Source organism: Fringilla coelebs (assembly GCF_963513975.1).
Source record: "Fringilla coelebs genome assembly, chromosome: 7".
In the NCBI taxonomy this organism is placed as follows: domain Eukaryota; kingdom Metazoa; phylum Chordata; class Aves; order Passeriformes; family Fringillidae; genus Fringilla; species Fringilla coelebs.
Genome location: NC_140035.1, coordinates 10,759,164 through 10,779,148, shown reverse-complemented (window position 1 = coordinate 10,779,148; position 19,985 = coordinate 10,759,164). Strand labels below are relative to the sequence as shown.

General features: G+C 43.5%; 1 protein-coding gene across 1 annotated transcript in view; it reads left to right on the top strand.

The window, feature by feature from the left end:
- Nucleotides 1-209: 209 nt before the first annotated feature.
- PDIA5 (protein disulfide isomerase family A member 5) overlaps nucleotides 210-19,985 on the top strand; it is a 97,217-nt gene continuing 77,441 nt past the window's right edge. The window contains exons 1-3 of the mRNA XM_084209260.1: nucleotides 210-332; nucleotides 11,798-11,924; nucleotides 14,881-14,968. Coding sequence (XP_084065386.1) covers nucleotides 249-332; nucleotides 11,798-11,924; nucleotides 14,881-14,968 — 299 coding nt within the window. The 5' untranslated portion in view covers nucleotides 210-248. The remainder of the gene's footprint in view (nucleotides 333-11,797; nucleotides 11,925-14,880; nucleotides 14,969-19,985) is intronic.

The window sequence follows — 19,985 nt, the reverse complement described above, 5'->3', positions numbered from 1 at the left end:
TGCTGAAGCAAACGGGACGGGCATTTCGGGCAGCATTTCGGTGGCAGTTGGGCGTTTATTTCCCTACGCGGGATGGTTGCGGGAGCGACACCGTCCCTCGGGGGATGAGCATCCCCGGCGCGGGCCGGACTACAGCCCCCGTCATGCCGCGGCGCGGGCGGGCGGTGGCGGCGAGCGCGCCTGCGCCGCCAGACGTGGCAGCAGCCGCAGCGGCGGCGGGTCCGGAGCGGGTCCGGCGCGGCGGCGGGATGGCAGTGCCGGGGCAGGGCTCGGGGGCTGCGCGGCGCCGCGGGCGGCTCCCGCCGCTCCCGCTGCTGCTGCTCGGCCTGGCGGTGAGTGGCGCCGGGGGGCGGCGGGGGCGGCGCGGGGTGTCCCCCGTCCCCGGGCCGGGGCGGGGGCGCGGCGCGGCCGGCGGAGTTGGGCGAAAGTTGGGAGCGGGACGGGCCCCCGGGGCCGGGCGCGGCGGCTCCCCCGCCGCTCGCACCCGCCGCCGCCGCGGGCGGGCTCGGCTCGGCACAGCCCGGCATGGCCGGGCTCCGGCAGCGCTGCTCCCGGGTGTCTTCCCAGCGCTCAGCCCGTGTGCTGCTCTCCTGTTTCGCCTTTCCCTTTCTCTCTGCCTCCCAAAGCACCGCCCGGAGGAAGCGCTCCCCGGCGTGCGGCGGCGGCTCCCCGAGCGGCTGCGGGCTGGGGCCCCCGGCTGCCCCGGCCCCGGGGGCTCCGATCGGCGGCGCTTCGGTCCCAAGTTTCGTGTGAAAAGCGGTGCGGTGTCAGAGGGTTTCCAGAGGATTTCCCCCGGCGGAGACTGTGCCGCAGCGGAGCTGCCGCGCTCGGCTTTGTGCACCTGTGTGCGGCACCCCCGCCGCGGGCACCCCCGCCCCTGCGCCCCTCGCATGTGGCGCTGTCCATCCCGCTGCGCTCCCGAGTATCGGGGTGTGCTTCATTGACGTTACACTGAGTAGAGCGCTGCTTACCTCAGGGAGGCTCCTAGACTTCCAGAAATATTTTAAAGTCTAATTTTTCTTTTTTTTTTAATCCACAGAATTTAGCATAAATAGCTCAAAAGATTAATGAAGGCATGCTTTAAAACAGTACTTTATTCCATTTATTATCGTGAACTACAGTTTATCCTTCTGCCCAGGCAAATGAAGCTAATAATTAATGAAAAATTACGTTAATCTTTTTATGCACAAGTGATCTGAAACGTATTTGGAAATGCATGACTGTGGAGTGCTCACCTACTTCGTACAAATCAAGTGTGGAATTGCTAATTGCTGTATGCTTATTCTGTACTAATATTGGAATTGCCTTTGTGGGACAGAAAGATTCAGCCCTGCCTGATGTTGCCTTTTGCCCCTGGCAGGGCCATAGCTCTTGGCTCATTCAGGAGGGAGAAGAAATGCTGTGCATTCTGAACAACTTTTGCATTAAGCTTGATCTAGAATCACAGACCTCTGCTATCTGCACGTCATTGATTTCAAGTGAAACTGAAGTCAGGCTGAACTCTCCCTAAATGCTGGAGAGGTCTTAGTGTGAATTTTTTCCCTCTGTGGCTCATCTTTAATATATGCAGTAGTTTTCTAATTGATACTTGTGGCAGTGCATTCCTCAGATTTAGCGTATACTGTGGACCAAGTGGAGTTACAAGTGGACTGAATTTTCCCTCCCTTCAAAATAGTTAAGCACATGGAGTTATTTCTGGTATTTCCTACTATATCCACTGTGACTGTCAGACATTATCTTACTGTAACATTCATTTTATGTTAATGTAAATATTTTCCTGTGTTTTTTCTTTGTAGATTAAAAGATATTTTCCCCATCTTTCTTCATACGAATCTGTTGTTCCTAATTGTTCTGGTTGCCCTCTTTGACCTTTTGTATTGCAGAGCTGGTGTCTTTCAGATGAGCAGGGGGGGCCTGCTGTTGTCAGTGAAATTATACAAAGCCATTTTAATTTATCCACATTATTATTTCTTACTTTTCTTAATTTGCCACAGCAGTTTATTTGCTCTGTGATGCTTCATGCTGAGCAGATGTCTTCATTGAGCTGTTGATTCAGCTAATTCCTTCCCCTTTGCTATGTACAAGTAGTTTAAATTATTTCTTCCAATTTGCATTATCTTGCACTTGAAGGTGTGATTTTTCATCTTGAAATACGTAATTCGCTGTACTTGAGGACTGAAAAAATAGTTTACAGCTGTGACATAGGAAAACCTGCTTTTAATTTATTTTGAGTCGATGTGAGGCTGTTAAATCAGGTGGTTCTCAGTGTGTAAAGTTAAACTAAAGGTAATACCAGCTGCTTGGTAGGTCAATGAGAAATATTTTTTCCTTCCAGCCTGTCTTTTTTCATTTATCCCAATGTGTTTTGGTTTTTTGGCTTTTGTTTTGTTTGTTAGTTAGTTTTTCTGGAAGTGCTGACTACTTGCAGTGCACCTGGAACAGCAGCTAGAGTTGTGCATGCATAGCACTTCTGAAAAATAGGGCTCATTTTTTGACCCAGAATTGGAGGTGGCTACATATATAAAAGGGAAACGTACAAAGCTGGATGAAAAATATGTTTCAGTATCTTCTAATGTAAACTGTTAATTTGTTACCTTCAGCATCACTGTGGGTGTGTGACACGCACATGAGAAAGATGGTGGGGGGATCTCTGCCTGCTGTAGTTTTATTTCTTGAATGAGTTGGAGAGCTGTGAGGAAGTTGTGGGTTCCCTGTTTGGTTTATCAAGTGGTTGACTGTATTTCATGCTCAAAGGACTGAATTTTCTGTTCAAGGCACTGGGAAGGAGTTTTACACCAAGGTGGATTAGCATTTCCTCTGATGCATCAGGTGCTGTGCCTTCTCTAGCAGAAGGCAGCCACTGCTTCCTGCAGGATTTTGCATCTGGGTCTGTTTGCTTTGCAAACACCGATGAATATTATCTCATACCAGTGTGGCAAAGATCAGTTTGTCTTCCGAGTGTTGGCGTAATGACAGAGAAACTGAGTCAAGAGTCCAGCTGGCTGAGCATTGTTGGGAAGCAGACTTTGTGACCTGGTGCCATTCAAACCCAGTGCCTTCAAAGAAGGGCTTGAAAGGAACATTTCCGGCTTCCAGCTCCTCAAGTACTTCCATAATCCTTGCCACTAGGGTCACAGAAATGCACTAGTGAGCCCTGACACTGACTTGTGAATCCAGGCATGCAGGGAAGGCTTGGGCATGATTTCCTCTGTGCTGCTCTGCAGCATGGCAGTGGCGGCTTGCCTCTGGTGAGTTTGGTGTGAGCGCTGCTTCACCACTGCAATGCTCAGGTGCTGTTTCCTGTTGTGGCATTTGGGCTTGAATTCAGGAGTGCCTCTTCCCATTCAGTTATTGTTTGTACCAGAGAACCCTCTTTGGACAGTGTTTCCTGGCAGTCAGAGGGAGGAGACAAATTCCTTGCTTGCTGTCTCCCCACTGTTTTCATACTTTGTCCATTCCCTCTTCAAAATATGGATTTGTAAAACTCTGATATGGGCTATGCTGTGTCCCCTCAGATGCCCTTCCCAAATCAAACCTTGGCTTCGTTACTCCACTCCATGCCTGATGGAGGGGATGTTTTCAATCCACTGAATTTGGTGACAGAGCACCTGTTTAGCTCAGAGACCCTGGGATGCTGGAGGCCCTGCAAGCATGGTGTCATCAGAACTGGCGTTTCTGCCCAGGGGTGAGTTCATGGTGTCCTGAGCAATTGGTGATGGTAGAGGTGCTTGTTCTGTTGTTGACCATTTTTTTGCCTTTTGGTGATGGAGTTCCTTGAATTCCTCTGTTTCAGTAAAATGGGTGCCATGAGGTATTTCTTGAGAGCTGTGGCTGGAGGAATGGAAAAACTCTGGCTGCAAATGCATTGCACTAACTAGCATTGCCTTAAATTTCTTGGTGCAGGCAGGGTCACTTTGGAAGTAAGTTGTTGTTTACCTTGTTCCTGCCACCTTTTCAAGCTTGTGAATGGCAAAAAATTGTGATAGCAAATCAAGTCTTTAGTTTTGGCACTGCGTCAGCTGTGAGTGGCTGGTAGCATTGGTGGAGGATGCTGTGAATTGCACGCTTGCAGAACCCAGATAAGAAAGGTAACTTAATTTGTGACTGTCTTGATGATGTCCTGTCTGTTGTCTTTGGGTTTAGAGTCATATAGCCTGTTTGCTGGGTGACTGCAAATAGACTATTTCTCTCCCCCTCCTCACTTTTCCTGGATATGGCACACCATGACTGTGGGGTTGTGCTGCTCTAGGATCAGCTGCGTGCTGGTTTGTTCTGGTGCTGCCTTCCTTTCGCCTCTTGCAGATCACTTCCTTTCTGTGTGAATCTTGCTCCAGCTATTAAAGTTTGTCTCCTATCACCTGGCAGAAGAATGTGAGGATTAATTAGTTAACATTTGTGCAATGCTTTGAAGATAACAAATGCCATATAAAGTGTTAGAGATTTTCAGGTGTTATCTTTTGCCCTCTCTTCCTTCTAAATCCCATTAATAGTGATTCTGTCTTCTTTTTATAGTACCTCCTACGTGCTTCTTGAGTAGGTGGTATTTCTTTAAACTTCTCGAAAACCCAAATTTTAGTGGGGGATTATGTGGCATATGCTTTGCTCATGCCCTTAACTTCTGTAGTCAAATGTGCTTGTTCAGAAGTGATATCGGAAATATTATTTCATCAACAGCTTGTTTAATATATGTATGGTGCCATTACCTGGCTTGAAGAGAGAGCGAGCTTGACATTCATAATGTAAGGAGAAAATTCTTTGTCAACGTTAGTAATTGACCCTATTACAGTCAGTTGTTAATTAGTAAATAGTTGCAGAGGTTTTCCTTCACAGAGCATTTGAAACCCAGCGATAAACCATACAATTAATTTGCTACTCAGAGCCCTTAAGAACATCCCTTAGTATAGACTATTATGCCTGTAGCTTAAACCCCACTGTGTAAGAACAATATGAACAGTAGAGTCTAGTCAAATCTTGACGTCTCCATGGTATTTTTTGCTACCTTCTATATTTGGAAAGTGAACATAGCAAGCACCACCTTAAGTGGAATGTCTTATTAGTAGTGTTCTTCAGCCTAAGTTAAAGAGTACTAAGACACTCTTTGTCAGGGTTTTAATTTGCCTTCCTTTGAAAACAAAAGAAAATATGAGACTTATCTCTTTGCAGATATGACCCCCCACAACAAAGTGGCAGTAGTGCTTCTGTTTTTTAATTTCTGGAACAGCTTGGGGTGAGGGTTAACTGATATGGATTATGTATGCAGTAACAATGTGCTCTTCCATAGAGCTTGTGGGGAATGAACAAAACCCAGGAAGTGTCCAGTGGGCATCTCTGCAAAGTAAGTCTGTTGGGCAAACCCACAGTTTTCAAATGCTGTTTGTCTTGCAGTGCAGAAGTTGTTGATTTTCCTGTGTGTCTGCTGGAGCCCTGCTCACCTGGCCATCCCATGCTGCTGTAGGCGTGGGAGTCGCTGCTCCCCACTCAGTCCATTGGTGGCTTTTTGGATTGGTCACAGACATCATTGAGCAACCCTTGTGCTGGGAGTCCTCAACAGGTTGCATTTTGTGAGCCCCTACAGGGGCAATTCACAGAAGATGGTTTTGTGATTCCAGTGAGATTGCAGAGACTCCTGCAGGGGCCGCTTCAGCTGTGACCCCTGAAGTCTGAGACCCAAGAGCTGCTACCCTTTCTCCTCCCCACTCCACAAAGTAGTTTTTTACCAGGCTTCCCTGAGGTACCTTTCGGTAACAGAGCTAACTTGTCTCCTCCCATCTGATTTGATTAAAATGTTTCTACAGCTATTTTAGATATTAATCATGAACGAAAAAAGGGGACTGTCCTACTTATCACTATCCATCTTGGAAGGCATTTGTTACAAATGGCTCAGTGATCAAAGCAGCACAACCCTGAATGTAAATAGCAGCAGAGGGAGGGCTCCTGAGTGAAAAGCAAGCAATTATTGCACAAGGTCAAGAGTGGTTTGTATGATGAACAAGGAGGATAAAACATCTGCAGTCAAACTGTGATTCTTGTAAACAAGAAGGCTTTTGATTCGAACATCTTGTAGTTTTCAGTGGGAAGGAATTGGGGTGAAGGAAGCAATGGGTCAGTTTCTCCCTTGTGCTTGCCGGGACATGACTTAGACCTGGTATTGGCAGTACATACACTGTGTCTGCACCACGGGACCTGGCTGTGTCACCAGCTGATCTGCAGATCTACAAACGTCTGTCACCACAGTACAGAGGTGTCCCTCCAAGTCAGCCTTCTGAAGTGAAGTGCACAGTCCATCACAGGGCACATTTCGGGAGCTGAGTGGGAAAGGAAAGGTGAGATTCTGTCTTCTTGTTGGGATTTCTTCCCCTTGACCCGTGCCACCCCCCCCCCCCCCCCCCATTTTAATGTGGCAGGTGAGACCCTTATTTGGAATGTGAACGACTGTCCTCCTAAAGAAGTTAATAATGAAATAAAATTCAGTCATCTCCATTACTGCTTGGAATTTTGAGGCAGGTTTCCTCTTCAACTAGACTCCTAAAAAATGCCTTGTCAGACACAATCTGTTTCATGTGCGCAGGGTTGCTGATTGATCATATTTACAGTGGGTTGAGTGCTGTTGTCCCAAAATGAGAATGACACCAGTGGGTGGCTAAGCTAAGGCAGAAATCCGAGTCAATGTCTTCCTGAAAAAGCAGAGTTTAGAAATTGTGGAGTGTAAGGCTGTGTCCCTGCCAAGCAGCAGTTCTGCTGGAGTCTGTTGTCACAGCCCCAGCTATTCCTGATGAATAGTGTGCAAATTGGCTGCTAATTATACATGTGTTAGTGTGTGCATAAAAATTGCATGTTGACATATGGATTCAAGCACCTAAGCACTGTTTAAGCTGCATATCCATTTATATTTTTATGCATTATTTGTGTCCAGGGAAGTATATATTTCTGGCTCTTGAGCTGGAAGTAGGAGAAATAGGGAGTAGTTTTTCTGTCCAGTGTACAATGCTACTCTTCTGATAGAAATCAAAATTAAATAAGGAAGATCTATTTTCTTGTTTTTAAACTGTGTGTTTTCATTGCCCTTGATGTAAAATAAATGCATAAGTAATTCTCCAGATATGCTGCTTATCCTTAGCAAAAGACCATGCTGTCACGAAGCTTTTGTGGGGAGCAACTCATAAATTGAACTGGGTTCTGTGGGAGCAGTAGTTAAGCATTTATCACATTTAATTTGAATAATAAATGTAAAATATGAAAATACATTCTGGTGGCTGTTTGAAAGATATTCCCTTTTTTCATTTTAAAATGAGATTCAGAGAAGAGTAAAAACTTGAGAAATAGACTCTGCTTTCTCAGATCCTTGATAATTTTGAGAAAACATGGCCTGAGGGATGACCACATTTTTCAATAGTGTCAGTCCTGGAAGTATAATTAGCAAATAGCTATTTGCCTGTAACTCTTTGCCTCTGGGTGTCTGAAATCTCAGATCTTCCTTGGGTACCAATTTTAAGGGAGTGGGGTTGTGGAGTGTTTACTGCTCTTTAACACGTGCATATGTTTGGCAGCTTTGCAAGGAATTACTAGAGAGTGGGGAAAAAAAGAAAATTGAACCTTTTCGATTGATCAGACTTCTGCCACCAAGCTTGCAAGATCATATATTTAAATACATACTTTGAAGAACAGAGACAGTTAGAACACATGGGGATTTTGTACCTTGTACTTGAATAGCTGTGTCTCAGCAGTTTTGAATTGACTGTCTTGAGGATTTGGATTCACTTATGTTTTCCTTGAGAGTCTTTCATGCATCTCAGACATTACAGTCATGTGACTGATGTGTGACCTATGCCATAAAAATTCTGTGAAAATAAATTCAGATTGCAATCTTGTGCTGGGGAAAATCTGCAGCCTGGAATTGCTATGAGATTTGCATTTCATAGTCTGCCACATGTAGTCTGTTTTTTTGAAGGTCTCCACCAAAGTTTCCTGCATCTGAGAACACCAGGTGACAGTCGTGTCACCGAGCCAGCCATGGATGAGGACCTGCTATGATAAGCAACTGTGCAAACACAGCACAAAATAAAATAGACCTTCCCTCAGTTTGTTGCAGTTTCTCATTGCCATAACTGGCAAGTGGAGAGATATTGTCCATGTTGGTCCTATTATGCCTTTTACTTTAGCAGGTATCGAGGTGGGCAGCTTCTTGAGAAAAATACTTGGAATACTTCTTAACTTTTCGGAGGTGGTTGTGAAAAGATTTTAAAGCTTTAGGATGCTCAAGTGACAAAAGAGTTTAGCTTGTTTCTTATTTATAGATTTCCATATGTGTGAATGTAGCACTTCCTGACGCATATGAGAAGAGGCTTCCTGCCCAGGAGGGACTGTCACCTTTCTTGACCTCTTCTTTTTTTAATATGAGCTCATCTCCTCTTGTGCCCTGGATTTAAACATGCAGCAGTGTGCTTGATTGGGCAGTGCCTGACTGATGAGCTCTCCTGCAAAATGTCTGGAGTAAATCAACCTGAGTCATGACTTACAATAAATTCATATAGCACAGCACATGCAAATTAGCTTCATCGTTGCTGCTGTTTTACCTATGGGCTGTGCAGGAACATGAGTTTGGTTTTCTGTGGAAGAGTGTAACTCCTTCCATAGAATTCTTTCTTCCCATCCTCTTAATTTTGTTGCCTAAAAGGGCTGTAGCCCTGGTGAGGCTGTGGCCACTCGTACCAATCATCTCACTCACCAGTCATCTCTGCTGTGACTCTGGAGCAGGGCAAAGCAGCCCCGTGTTTGGGACTGCCATCTGGTAGAATTGACTCCTTGATATCCCTTGCCTTCAACAGAGCTGGTAGGGAAGGCAGAGGTTCTTCTGGAGGTTTAACCATAAACCAGTCTCTTGTTTATTTCTGGGTAGGGTATTGATTAATTTCAGCAGGAGAAAGCTGGAGAGTGCGGAACTACTTCATTCTTATTAGCTGGGGATCGGGGATGGTGAATTTCTCTGCTCAGCCAATAACCTCCCAATGTTGCTGCAGCTGCCTTAAATGTGCAGGCAGGGCATTTCTGTCCAACTCAATGCCTTTGGCTTGGACCTTTTGGGTTTTATAACCAGGAAAGGCTGCAACATTAATCTTAATTAAAGGGAGATGATGATTTATTCAGCTGGGTGACTGGTGTGTTTGTATGCACAATGTCTTTCCCAGTGGGTTTTGGGCTAAACCATAGGAACAGAGAGAGCTACTGTAGTAAAACTGCAGGAAAATGAGTAGCATGTATTGATTTGATACCTGGGGAGGAATTGGGCAAAGAAGCAGTGGATATATGCAATGTGACATGCATCTCACTCCAAGTCCCCGCTGTTCCACCAGCGCAGCAGGTTTTCTGTTAGTGGCAATACCAACAAGGCACTAGTTAAAGCTGTCATTGTTTCCAGAATCCAATTTTTCAAGAAGTTTACAGCTCTGCCATTATAAGGAAAGAAAGAAAAGAAAAAAAGAAAAGACAGCAAATTCCTGAAACTGGCAAAACAGCCTTTCTAGCTGGAAATGACACGGAATGCCTATATTTAAAACCATAAAATGGTGTGCATTTGAAGAGAGCTCAAAGATAATTTCGTTCTAATACTCCTCTTCTGAGCTGTTGGTAAGCACTTTAAACAAAGTTTACAGTATCATTTGGTGTCATGTTGAAAGTGGCCTTTGTGGGGTGTTTTAGTCTAATTGCTTCTTTTTGATAGAGTTGACAGACTAGAACATCCTTGAGTTCATTTTTTTAAGACAAATGGGCAACCTGTAGTTTCACTTTTTTCCTGTGTTCAGCCTTAGTTTCAGTTAAATTTATTTTTTGTCTTCTGTAACTCAAGGCATAAATAAAACTATAAGACACTTGAATAGTTACAAAAACTGAGGTGAACAGAAAATTTAAAAAAAACCCAACAACTTAGCTTTAAAAAGATCTGCCTATAATGTTGGATTAATTTCTCCTGTGCAGCCCCTGATATTGATAGTTTTGGACAGGCCTATTCATGTCTGTGTCACCTCACTTAGCCCTGCTGTATTTGCCAGCCTGCTTTGACTGGCAACACCACGTATTCGTCTCAGACAATACACAAGTGATACACATATATCAGCCTGGAGTAGGAAGGTTGAGCCCTGGACATCTGGGTTTAGAAAAATGTGAATCTTTTGGTCGAATTAAAGCATCAAGGACATTTATGAAGGTAGAGGCTGACTTGCAAATGTGCTCACTTCCTTCTCACAATCTGACCATCTGGCCAGCAGGGCCCAGTGGTGGGATTTCTGTCTACAGAGTGGGGTAACTTGTTCACTCTTAGATTTTATGTTAGAGGTGTATTTTCTGGTAACTTCTAAGTTCTCAAACATCCTGGTTGTTTTGAGGATGATCTCCATCTCTGCTCAGCTTCTTTCCATTACCTCCTGTGTCCCAGGATTCCGCTCATGCCCTTTTCTTTTCCACATGTAAGGACTTCTGGCATTTATACAGTCTGCTTTGTAGGTGCAGGTTTTGTTTCTGAACCTCAGTGACTGTGGTGCTTGGAAATAGCTGAATTTGAATGAAGTGCATGCCTGAGGCTGTGTGTTCTGACTTCATTGACTTAGTCCCTTCTTTAAATGCTGCATGATCTAACACATGGGATGCAAGAACTTCCTTTTGTTTCTTCACATCCACTTTCCAGCCTGGTTGGAGTAAGGCATGATCAAAATCAGTTTTGTAATTAAGGAAATGTTGAAACTCTTATGTGTGTTTTAGGCAAACGAGCTAAAGCTTTTAGCCAAGCAATTAAGTGTTAAGGTTTTACTGTAAAGGTGAATGGAAACTAGATAATTTCTCTAGCTAAGCTTCCCCTAATCATTCCATTAGCATGAATTCAGTACAGGGCAGAAAGGAAGCAGCATAGCCTGATGGATAAGATTATTATTATATTATTATTATTGAAGAACATTGCAGTAAGAATAAGCAGTAAAGGCCCCAGCTGAGGTTATGGTCATAATTTGGTATGAGTTTTACTTCATGACAGTCAAACTCTGCTCTGGAACTGTTGTGATTTCAATAGAGTAAAAGATGCAGTGGAAAAAAAACTTGTTTGCATTGATCCAGAGCTGAGATGCAGAGAGATTAAATGCTGTGTCTTCCATGTGCCCAGTGGAAGCTGAACAAGGCACTGCTGTATGTGTGTGTGTGACACGGTGTGGGCACTGGGAAATATGAGCCCTGCTCCACTTTGGAAGGGTGGGTGGGAGAGGGTTGTGCTTAGTGCTCTAATGAGGGTTGTGCATTAGTGCTCTAATGCAGATGCTGGCTTGCTTGCATTTTCTGGTCTCATTTCCTACATCTGCTACCTGTCAGTGTGGGTTATTTTAACTTCATGGCTGTCTTCTGTAGGGTATCAAAATACTGGATTGAGTTTGCAGCATATTCAGAGATGTAGGGACAAGAGTGCTCTCAAAGTAGCAATTTGCTGCTTCTCTTGGTAAAGTATATTAATTTTACATAAAATTGTTACCTGATTGTCTGACTTGGGAGCAAACTTTTAAAGGGGGTAGCATCTGAAGTAAAAACGTATTTTTTGATGTTATGTTCATTTTTCCATGTGAAGGTACTTGTTAGGAATGTATTGACCCAGTTTCAATAAATCACGTGCCTGGCATTTTTTCTTTTAGTTTTGCTGATCAAATCAATGTGATAGCCCATTTAAGGCAGCATGTCTCAAGATTATAAAAAAACATGATGGCAGTTTGCAAAAGCTGTTGTCTTTGTATTTGTGACTGATGTTTTTGGCTCTCTGTTTCCCTAGGCATTTTTGCCAGCATTCGTGTACTCATTGAAGGTGTCTCCGCTCATAGAAAAAATAAGTGATCACAAGGATTTTAAGAAGCTTCTCAGGACACGGAATAACGTACTGGTGCTCTATTCCAAATCTGGTAAGTCTTTTTTTTTTTCTTTTTGTTTTCTTTGATATTACAGCTCTTTGTGCCCAGCAAGGTGGGTACCAAGGGGCTTCTATGTGACTGCAAGGGCTCCTTGGGGACTGGTGTCCTTTGTTTTAATTCAGAGGCTCCTGATGTTTCAAGACTGGAGTCATCTTAATTCAACCTTCTAGTTGCTGGCTTTGTCTCCACGACTGGCTCCCTTGTAATAAGAGCTTTCTGGTGTGTTTATCCCAGTAGCTTGCAAGTTTTGATTTCCTGGTGACACTGAAAGGTGTAATGAATAGTTGCAGTACTGAAATCGATCCATCTTTGCTTCTGACAGTTTTGAGTGTCCCATGGTTGTCTTTCAGCTTTAATTAAAAAAAAAATAAAAATAAAAAAAGAACTGTTGTGTAAGATGGAAAATGACTCATTTCACATTATGCCACCTGTCCCCTTGAATCTTTTTGCTGGTACCTCTGTCATTCAGCCTCACCTTTCCGGCTGTTTACTAAACTGTTTGCTCTTCCTTAGCTCTGTTCTGCTCCTGCTGTAGCTTTTCTCCTTTCTTGCCTTGTGTTTTTTGGGGAGTGTTTTGTGTAACACCATGTAAAATCAAGAAATTTTCTTTAAACTCCATTCGCAAGTGCAGAATGCTTTTGTGAATGTGGAGGTCATTGGACAGCAAGAAGTAAAATGTGTAATTAAGATGATTTTCCTTCGTGCTGTATTGTTTTTGTTGTTGCTTCTTTCTTTTTCCTGTAGGCAGACAGGACAAGATATTGCCTTGTTTGGGTGTTGGATCCTCCTTTTCTGACCTTTTCTGTTGCAAAGGTGTTCTGTCAATTCAACACCATGAACCATTGCTCTGGGTTCATAGTGTATCAAATTGGAGCAGCATATGGTGACCAATATCCTCCTCCCTCCAGTATTAGAGAATTTTGGGGACAAGGATGTTCAGGTCCTGGAGTAATTAACTTTATTTCCTAAAGATATGCTTATTCTGAAACAGTTAAAATTGTATACGTGGCTTATTTTTTTAATAAAATACTTGTGTTTTGCTATAGTGGGGAACTTTGAGCTCTCGAACTTGGCCAAATGGTTTTGTAGTAACAGGTTCAAAGGGAAAATCATAAAAGAGTTTCTAATGCTTTTTGATTTTTGAAAGGAACACTTTAGATAAAAAGACATCTGTATTATTCAGCTTCTAAAAGGGAAAATTTTCTTTTTACGCTTAATATTTTAAGTGGTGGTTGCTTTCATTTTTAGCAGCACAACCAGAACACTTCAGCTGTGACACTCATCTAATAAATGTTGCCCTATGGGCATTGTTCAAAAGCCATGTTATGGAGATTTCTTTTTTTTCTGTTTTTGTTATTTAATTGCTTGGTTTTAGCAGTCTAAAGCATTGCATGCAGAGCTTACTGTGGAATTAATGTTTCTTCCTGGAACAGTGATCCTTGCACAGTTAGAAATCTCTTGCCCAACAGTCACTCAGAAAGAGGGGAGGGGGAAAAAGAGATGGGAATTTGGAGGTGTAATTTCAATCCCAGATATACATCCCCCAGCTGTGATGAGATGTTGGCTGGCATCTGGTCATACTGCTGGAGCAAAGGCTTTACTTCCCAGCTGAGCAGAACGAGATGTCACTTTCTATTGCAATCAGAAAATTCAATGGTTTTGGGAGGTGTCATAATTTGTGTGAGATGTTTAGTTCACCCTGCCACTTGGGTGTCCTACCAGGGGTACTCAGCTACTGCGTCTTCTGGGACAAGCTGAAGGCTGATCTTTAAAAGTGTATTTGTCAAACTGTTCCATTCTAAGTACAAAGAATTCCCTCACCTGTGTAAGTCCCTGCGTTGGTGAGAGGTGGCAATTGCATGTTCTGGGTGTTGGGGGTATGAGAGTTTTTGGAGAGCTGATATGTGTGGGTTGGTGTCTCCGATGGCATCAGGCCCAAGCAAAGTCTGTCAAATACAAAGAGGCTGTTTCTGGCTCAGGAGATTGTTGAGGTAAAAATTATGAAGGTTTAGAGATTATTTGATGGGTTATCCCTACATGCTGGTTGTGCTTGTCTACTCTGACATCTACAGGCCCTTACTTCCTCAAATGCTGGAGACAAGATACTGGTCTACAGAAGCATTCTGTCTGTCCCAATATTGCCATTCTTACATTCAGTTACTTGAAGTAGTTGTGGAGATCTGGAAGAGGCTCTGGGTTTCTATTTTCTGTTTATTGAGGAAGGAAACAGTTCCTGTTAGATTTTTTTTGGGAATGGATACTTATTTGTACTGCTATATTTTCCTCTCTTCTGTTTATTTTTAATACCATTTATGAGACTTGTTTTGGAATGGTAGTGATTTGCAAAACCTACACATGTGGCATGGCATTATAAAAATCTCTGTTGGATATTTTTAATACAGCCAGTACTTGGAAGAACCTTTTCTGGGTACTGCTCATGACTGTTGGTTTGGGTATGTCCCAGGGTTATTATGAGGATAAAATCTGTTATTTTCTGTGTATGGCTGGGGTAGAATTAGGGAGGCAGAGATGCTGAATGACTTGCCCTTACAGCTGATGAAAGTCCTAAATGAAATTGCTCTAATTAGCAGGCTGTATTGGAAACTGGTTCATGCCCAGCCACAGGGAAGAAGGCAGTGTTGGGATGGAAGCTATAGGAGAGGACACATTATAGCTCCATAAATGCAGCTCAGGGAGCGTGTCTGGAAATACCAATTTCAGTGTCTTGTTTAAGGGGGTAGAGGGGAGGAGCCTCCCAGCTTCACCTGCAGCCTGCTTTCCTTCTAGTTTACAGAAGATTTTAGTGATCCCTGTTACACTGCTTTCTTCAAGTGAGACAAAATATTCTTAGGGTGCTTCGGAACATAGAAATGCAACGTTATGTTGTTTTGTGTAGAGTGGTAATGCTGTTGTTAATTGAGTTTTATTATTTAATTTTGTCTTCCAGCCACTGCTGCTGAAAGCTCACTCAGATTACTGTCCAGTGTGGCCCAGGAGGTGAAAGGACGAGGTACTATAAGCTGGATAGACTGTGGGTAGGTGTCGTGCTCTTTTCCTTCTTATTTTCCCTTTCCCCTTTTGGCTTTTATTGCTGTCTTAGCTTTTTGATGGCTCTGAAACTTTTTGCCTTTAAGTGGACCTACATAATTCTGTGTAGTTTCTTCTATAGGGAGCTTATATTTTACCATCTTCTCTTCCTTTGAACGAGTGGAGGGGAATAATTTTTTTCTTTATAGCTGTTGTTACTTCTATGATTGCATGTTTTTCAGCCTGAAGCTGAGACCCCAGCTAACATTGCCTTTCATAGGTGACACACAGAGTGCAAGCTTTTTATCCACAAGCTAGGGGATGAGGAATCTCACATGTTGTGCCTCAGCTGGAGGGCAGTGCAATCCTGCTCTGACAGCAAATGTTGTGTGAGCAGTGAGGCTCTTTGCTTGGTTTTGAAGCATCCACCCATTAGTGTTTCTCAATAAAATGTGCTTTCTTTTAAAGACCTTCCTCTGTGCTGGCATAAGTTCTGGCAATTTTTAATGTGAAGGCAGAGAAACTTGTTTTTTTAAGTGGTTGTGTATGTATGGAGGAATGAACAGGTGTGTACTTTCTGGTTTGCAGATGTGAAAATCTCTGCTGTTGTTCAACTAAATAACAGTTTGTTTGTGGTTGTAGCTTGTGTATTGTAGTGCCCCTGCCTCTGCAGCTTTGAGAGCTTTGCCTGCAGGGGGCAAGTTCCCCTTACTGCACTGCAGAGGAGCAGCTTGCTGCCTACCTGTGTGTTTGGGTGGATTGCCATGGTATGAACAGATTGTACGCTGTGCACAAATGTAAGTCAGCTCTGCACATCATGTGGCTCCCTTAAAATTACTCTTTTGAAACTAACCCTCATCCATCAAACAGTGACCCAGAATAAGTCTTTGGGAAATTGGAAGTTAATGTGGGTTTGTGATTATTAACCTGCCCTGCTCCCCCCCCTGCCACCAGGCAGGTATTTCTCCTGTGGAGTCCTCTGCCTCTGCCTTCTGTTTGCATTCTGCTGGCCTCGTCCAAGTGCACACACACTTTCATCTCTGCCCAACTGGTGGGGACAGAGTTCCAAGTCATCTGCTGGCAGAAAGCAGGGCTGTTCCTCAGAGGTCAGTGAAGCCTGCACCACTTGCCACCTGCTAGAAAAGCCAGTGGATAAATTGTATTGACTCTGACAAGGTGAAGGTTGTGAGGAGATCTGGCATACCTCTGAAATCCATGAAAACCAGTCTTCATTTCTAATGAAGGGTATGAGGGGTAGCAAATAGGATACTGAGCCTGCCTCTTGCCTTCAGTTTCTAATCAGCATCAGTTTCTGGTTACGGACTGCTTGCTACCTTTTTGTGTCTTTTGTTTTAGGCTGCTTCTGTGTTGGGGGACTAACTGCTTACTCTGTGTGTGTATGTGGTATATACAAATGCTGGATGATGAGGCTGTTCAGCTGGCCCTTCAAAATGTTACTGTAATACAACTAAACAAGAACTCTGTTCAGCATTTATTTTAGTTCTGGGTTGGAGAAGGAAAGATTCAGTGTTTAGGACTTCAGCTTGAAATCCAGGGAAGTTTTGGCACTTAGTTCCACAGGTCAGTCTCCACTCCTGAGTTTGTAAGTAGTGGTGATGGGGAGGGAAATGTACTGTTTCGTTTTGCTGTAAAATAAAATTCAATTAATCAAACCCTAATATATTTTCATTTTCCAAATGTTGACGTCTAGACCAAACTTTATTATGGAAGCTACTTGCAAGAAATGTATTTTAAAGTCTCTCCCATGCAGTGCTTTAATACTTTTGATAGGAAGCTTGGTACTTGCAGTGCCTTTCCTCTCACCATGAGGGGGAAATATTGAAAGGTGAGTTAATCTCAGATAGTGAAGCAGTGTGGTGAAAGTCATGCTGTAAGGGGTTGGGACACCTGAGAATAGATTGGTAGGTTGCCAAAATTTGCAGTAATGCTGCAATCAGATTACTACTTCCTGAATGGCAGGCAGTGACCTGGATGTTGGAACATGGCAATAGGTGTAATTCTCTCCTTGAGGGTAAAGCAGAGCTGTCTTTCATGTCTTTTTTGGGAAGAACCTGGAAAAAATAGCTGGGTATTTTTCAGAGTTGGACTTCTATCCCTTCTGTCACTCCTGCTAAGGGATACCATAACAGGGTCTGTGAACTTGCTTCATGGGGAAGGTGAGCTGGAAGACTGGTATGTAGTATAGGAAGTCTTGGTGGATTCAAAAAGAAGCCCTAAACAAATAATTTGAGGCTAAACCAAGTTTTGTGGTTGATTTACTTGTTAACTTCTGAAGCATTCTGAAATCAATCTAGTAGTGTTGAGGTAGCTTGTAAAGAATTTTTTTCTCATGAAAGGTTTTTTCCTTTGCTTATTGCTTTTTAAAAAATTGCACACAGGTGGCTGCACCACAGGGTGCCCACCTTGCTGCAGTGACAATACCAGAGGCTGCAGCAGTGCTGTCTGCCCCAGGTCACGGTGGGCCAGTTGTAGGGCCTGGACAGCTGAGTCCTGCCAGAGTGGCTCATATTTCCTGCAGCAAATGTGCTGGGAAGCTTATTTGCAAGTCTTCATGCTGAAACAAACAGCACACAGATGCAGGGATATTTACAGCACAGGCTCAATTTGTTTTACAAATACTGACAAGAAATGTCTTGTTTGGCAGCAATATTTAGCGGGAAATTTTGGCTTTGCTCTTCACATCCTGCTGTACTGGGCTTCTTTGCCTTTGGATCCAAGTGTTGGCAGGGCTGGTATACATGCAGAGTTGTGGTTTGTGCCTCTGCTTCCCTGTGGTGATGATGGCGGCCTTTTCTTTCCTTTTTCTTTACTGATGGTGCTTTTTTTTGTTATTTGTAATTCTCCTTCCCCTCATTTTCAAGAGAAGGCAAGAACATTCTGCTGCATGGGCAGAGATCAGTGTGGATTGCTAAGTTTCAGCAGCATGTTCTGTGTTTTATGTGGTGGAGGGGAGTGTGCAGGTTTGTGGCTGGAAGTGTGGCATTCAGGACTTCCTGAATGTGGGTCTGCATGGAAACCATGCTCCTTGGCCTTGGCTTCTGTTGTGTCTGTGGTTTAAGACAGGGATTAGCTTTGAGCTTTCAGCTCCAGGTTGAGTGGTCTCAGGAAGAGAGGGAAGTTAGTTTTTCAGCATGATGTGGGGAAGTACTTGGTTTCTGCTGAGACAGTGTCGCATAGAGGAGTTTACCACTTAGTTTGTCACTTGGAGGCAGGGTAGCAGAGATCCCCAGCGTGCTGGGGCTTGGGAAGTGTAGGGCTGGAAGTGCCATGTGCCTGCCTTTCCTGCACAGCTGGGCTCACTTGTGCCAAGTGCCATGCTGGAGCGTGACCCCCCTGCGTGTGGCACTGTAGATAAGGTCCTCAGTTGGGAGAGCTCTGTCCTTCCTGCAGGCAGATCCACACCTCCTCCTAGAGATGAAGGGGCAGCTCGAGAATTGCTCCCATCATTGAAGTGGTCATTGTTTGCTGCTGTGTGCTGAGATAGCATATGTGGCTGTGCACACAGTTAAATGTGAAGCTATTTCAATTGTGAATGAAAGACCCAGCAGTGATGTGACAAAAATATGTTTTATTTTAGCCTTTACATGTTTTAATTAGGAAGTCTTTGCTGAGGCGTTTGACGTTGAATGAATGCTGGTGTGAGAGACAAGAGAATACTGAACTAATTATGCCTGATGAGATGCAGGGTATTGGGGATGGAGAACAACATTGCAGGTTGCTAAATCTTCAGTGTTCCAGAGAGATGGAGCAGGCACCTTGGGAGCAAGCGTTCTGGGGCTCGTGTCTGGGGACATGCCATGTTAATAGGAGCTTGGAGTCACAGCTTCTGTTCTTAACTCTGCTAATGAGTCACTTCTTGTTACTTTGTGCAGTTACAAAAGGTGTATCTGTTTTCCAGGCAACTGGGTAAATATTGCCTGATTCATTAGTCAATGTTTATAAAGAGTGTGAAGAACTTTGAAAGGGAAAATGCTGCAGCAGCATGAATGGGTGCTCTTTAGGGCATTCAGGTGAAATTGGAATGGGCATGTAAGAAAGCAGGAGGTTGGGCTATTTACTGAATTATTTTTTAGTTGTAGGCTGATAGAAATTGGGAAGATTGAAGGGCATTGTAGGGAATTGAAAGCTTAGAATATCTGCAAAAAAGCACAAAAGGACGTGATATGTTCTATCTCAGAGAGTGGCTGCTGCTAACTGGCAGCAGGTTGAGGTTTGTACTGCAGAGCCTCTGCATCCCCCCAGTCTCACAAAACCTCAACTTTTTAAGGCCTGGTAGAATTGGAGGCAAGCACTGATGTGGTCAAGTAAAAGAGGAGTTTTGTTAAAAACAGAAACTCCTGTCAAATCCTTGTGGTGGCAAGTAAAAAGTACAAAGTTATGTGCCTGGGAACTCAGTGAGATGGAATTACCTTTTGGGTGAAAGACATAATTGTTGCTGCTTGTATTTAAAGCAGACAAAGCTCTAGTCTCAGTTTGTGATGTCCTGAGGTGTGGTTTTGAAGAATAGCCATTACAAAGTTCTTCTCTAGCCTTCTTAAGTGGGTTTTGTGGTCGATTACAGTATGGCCAAGGACTGATATTACTTGGAGAATTGTAACTAGTTTGGGTGACATGGAAATAAAGTAAAATGGCTTTGTTGACACGAAGAAAATGTGTTTGGCAGGTTATTAAGCACATTATGGTCAGGTGCAGCTTTGAAGAGGTTGAAGGTAGCTCTCTCCATCATGAATATGATTTAGCGAACACTCGTGGGTTTTCCAGTTATTGAATTGTCTCATGTTTTTATTGACTATAACTCCTGCCCAATTGTGGATTGGTATTTTTTAAAAAAACACTGATTTCTTTGGCTCTGGGTAATTATTCTCTGCTCAAACTTGCATGGTTCTCTTTACTGTAGGTCCCAAACATAAACAAAGCTGTGTGATTTCCATCTGCTGTCATCGCGCGTGTGCTTGGCTTTAGCACATCAGACTGCTAGGAAGAGGAAATGCCATCTGGTTAAAA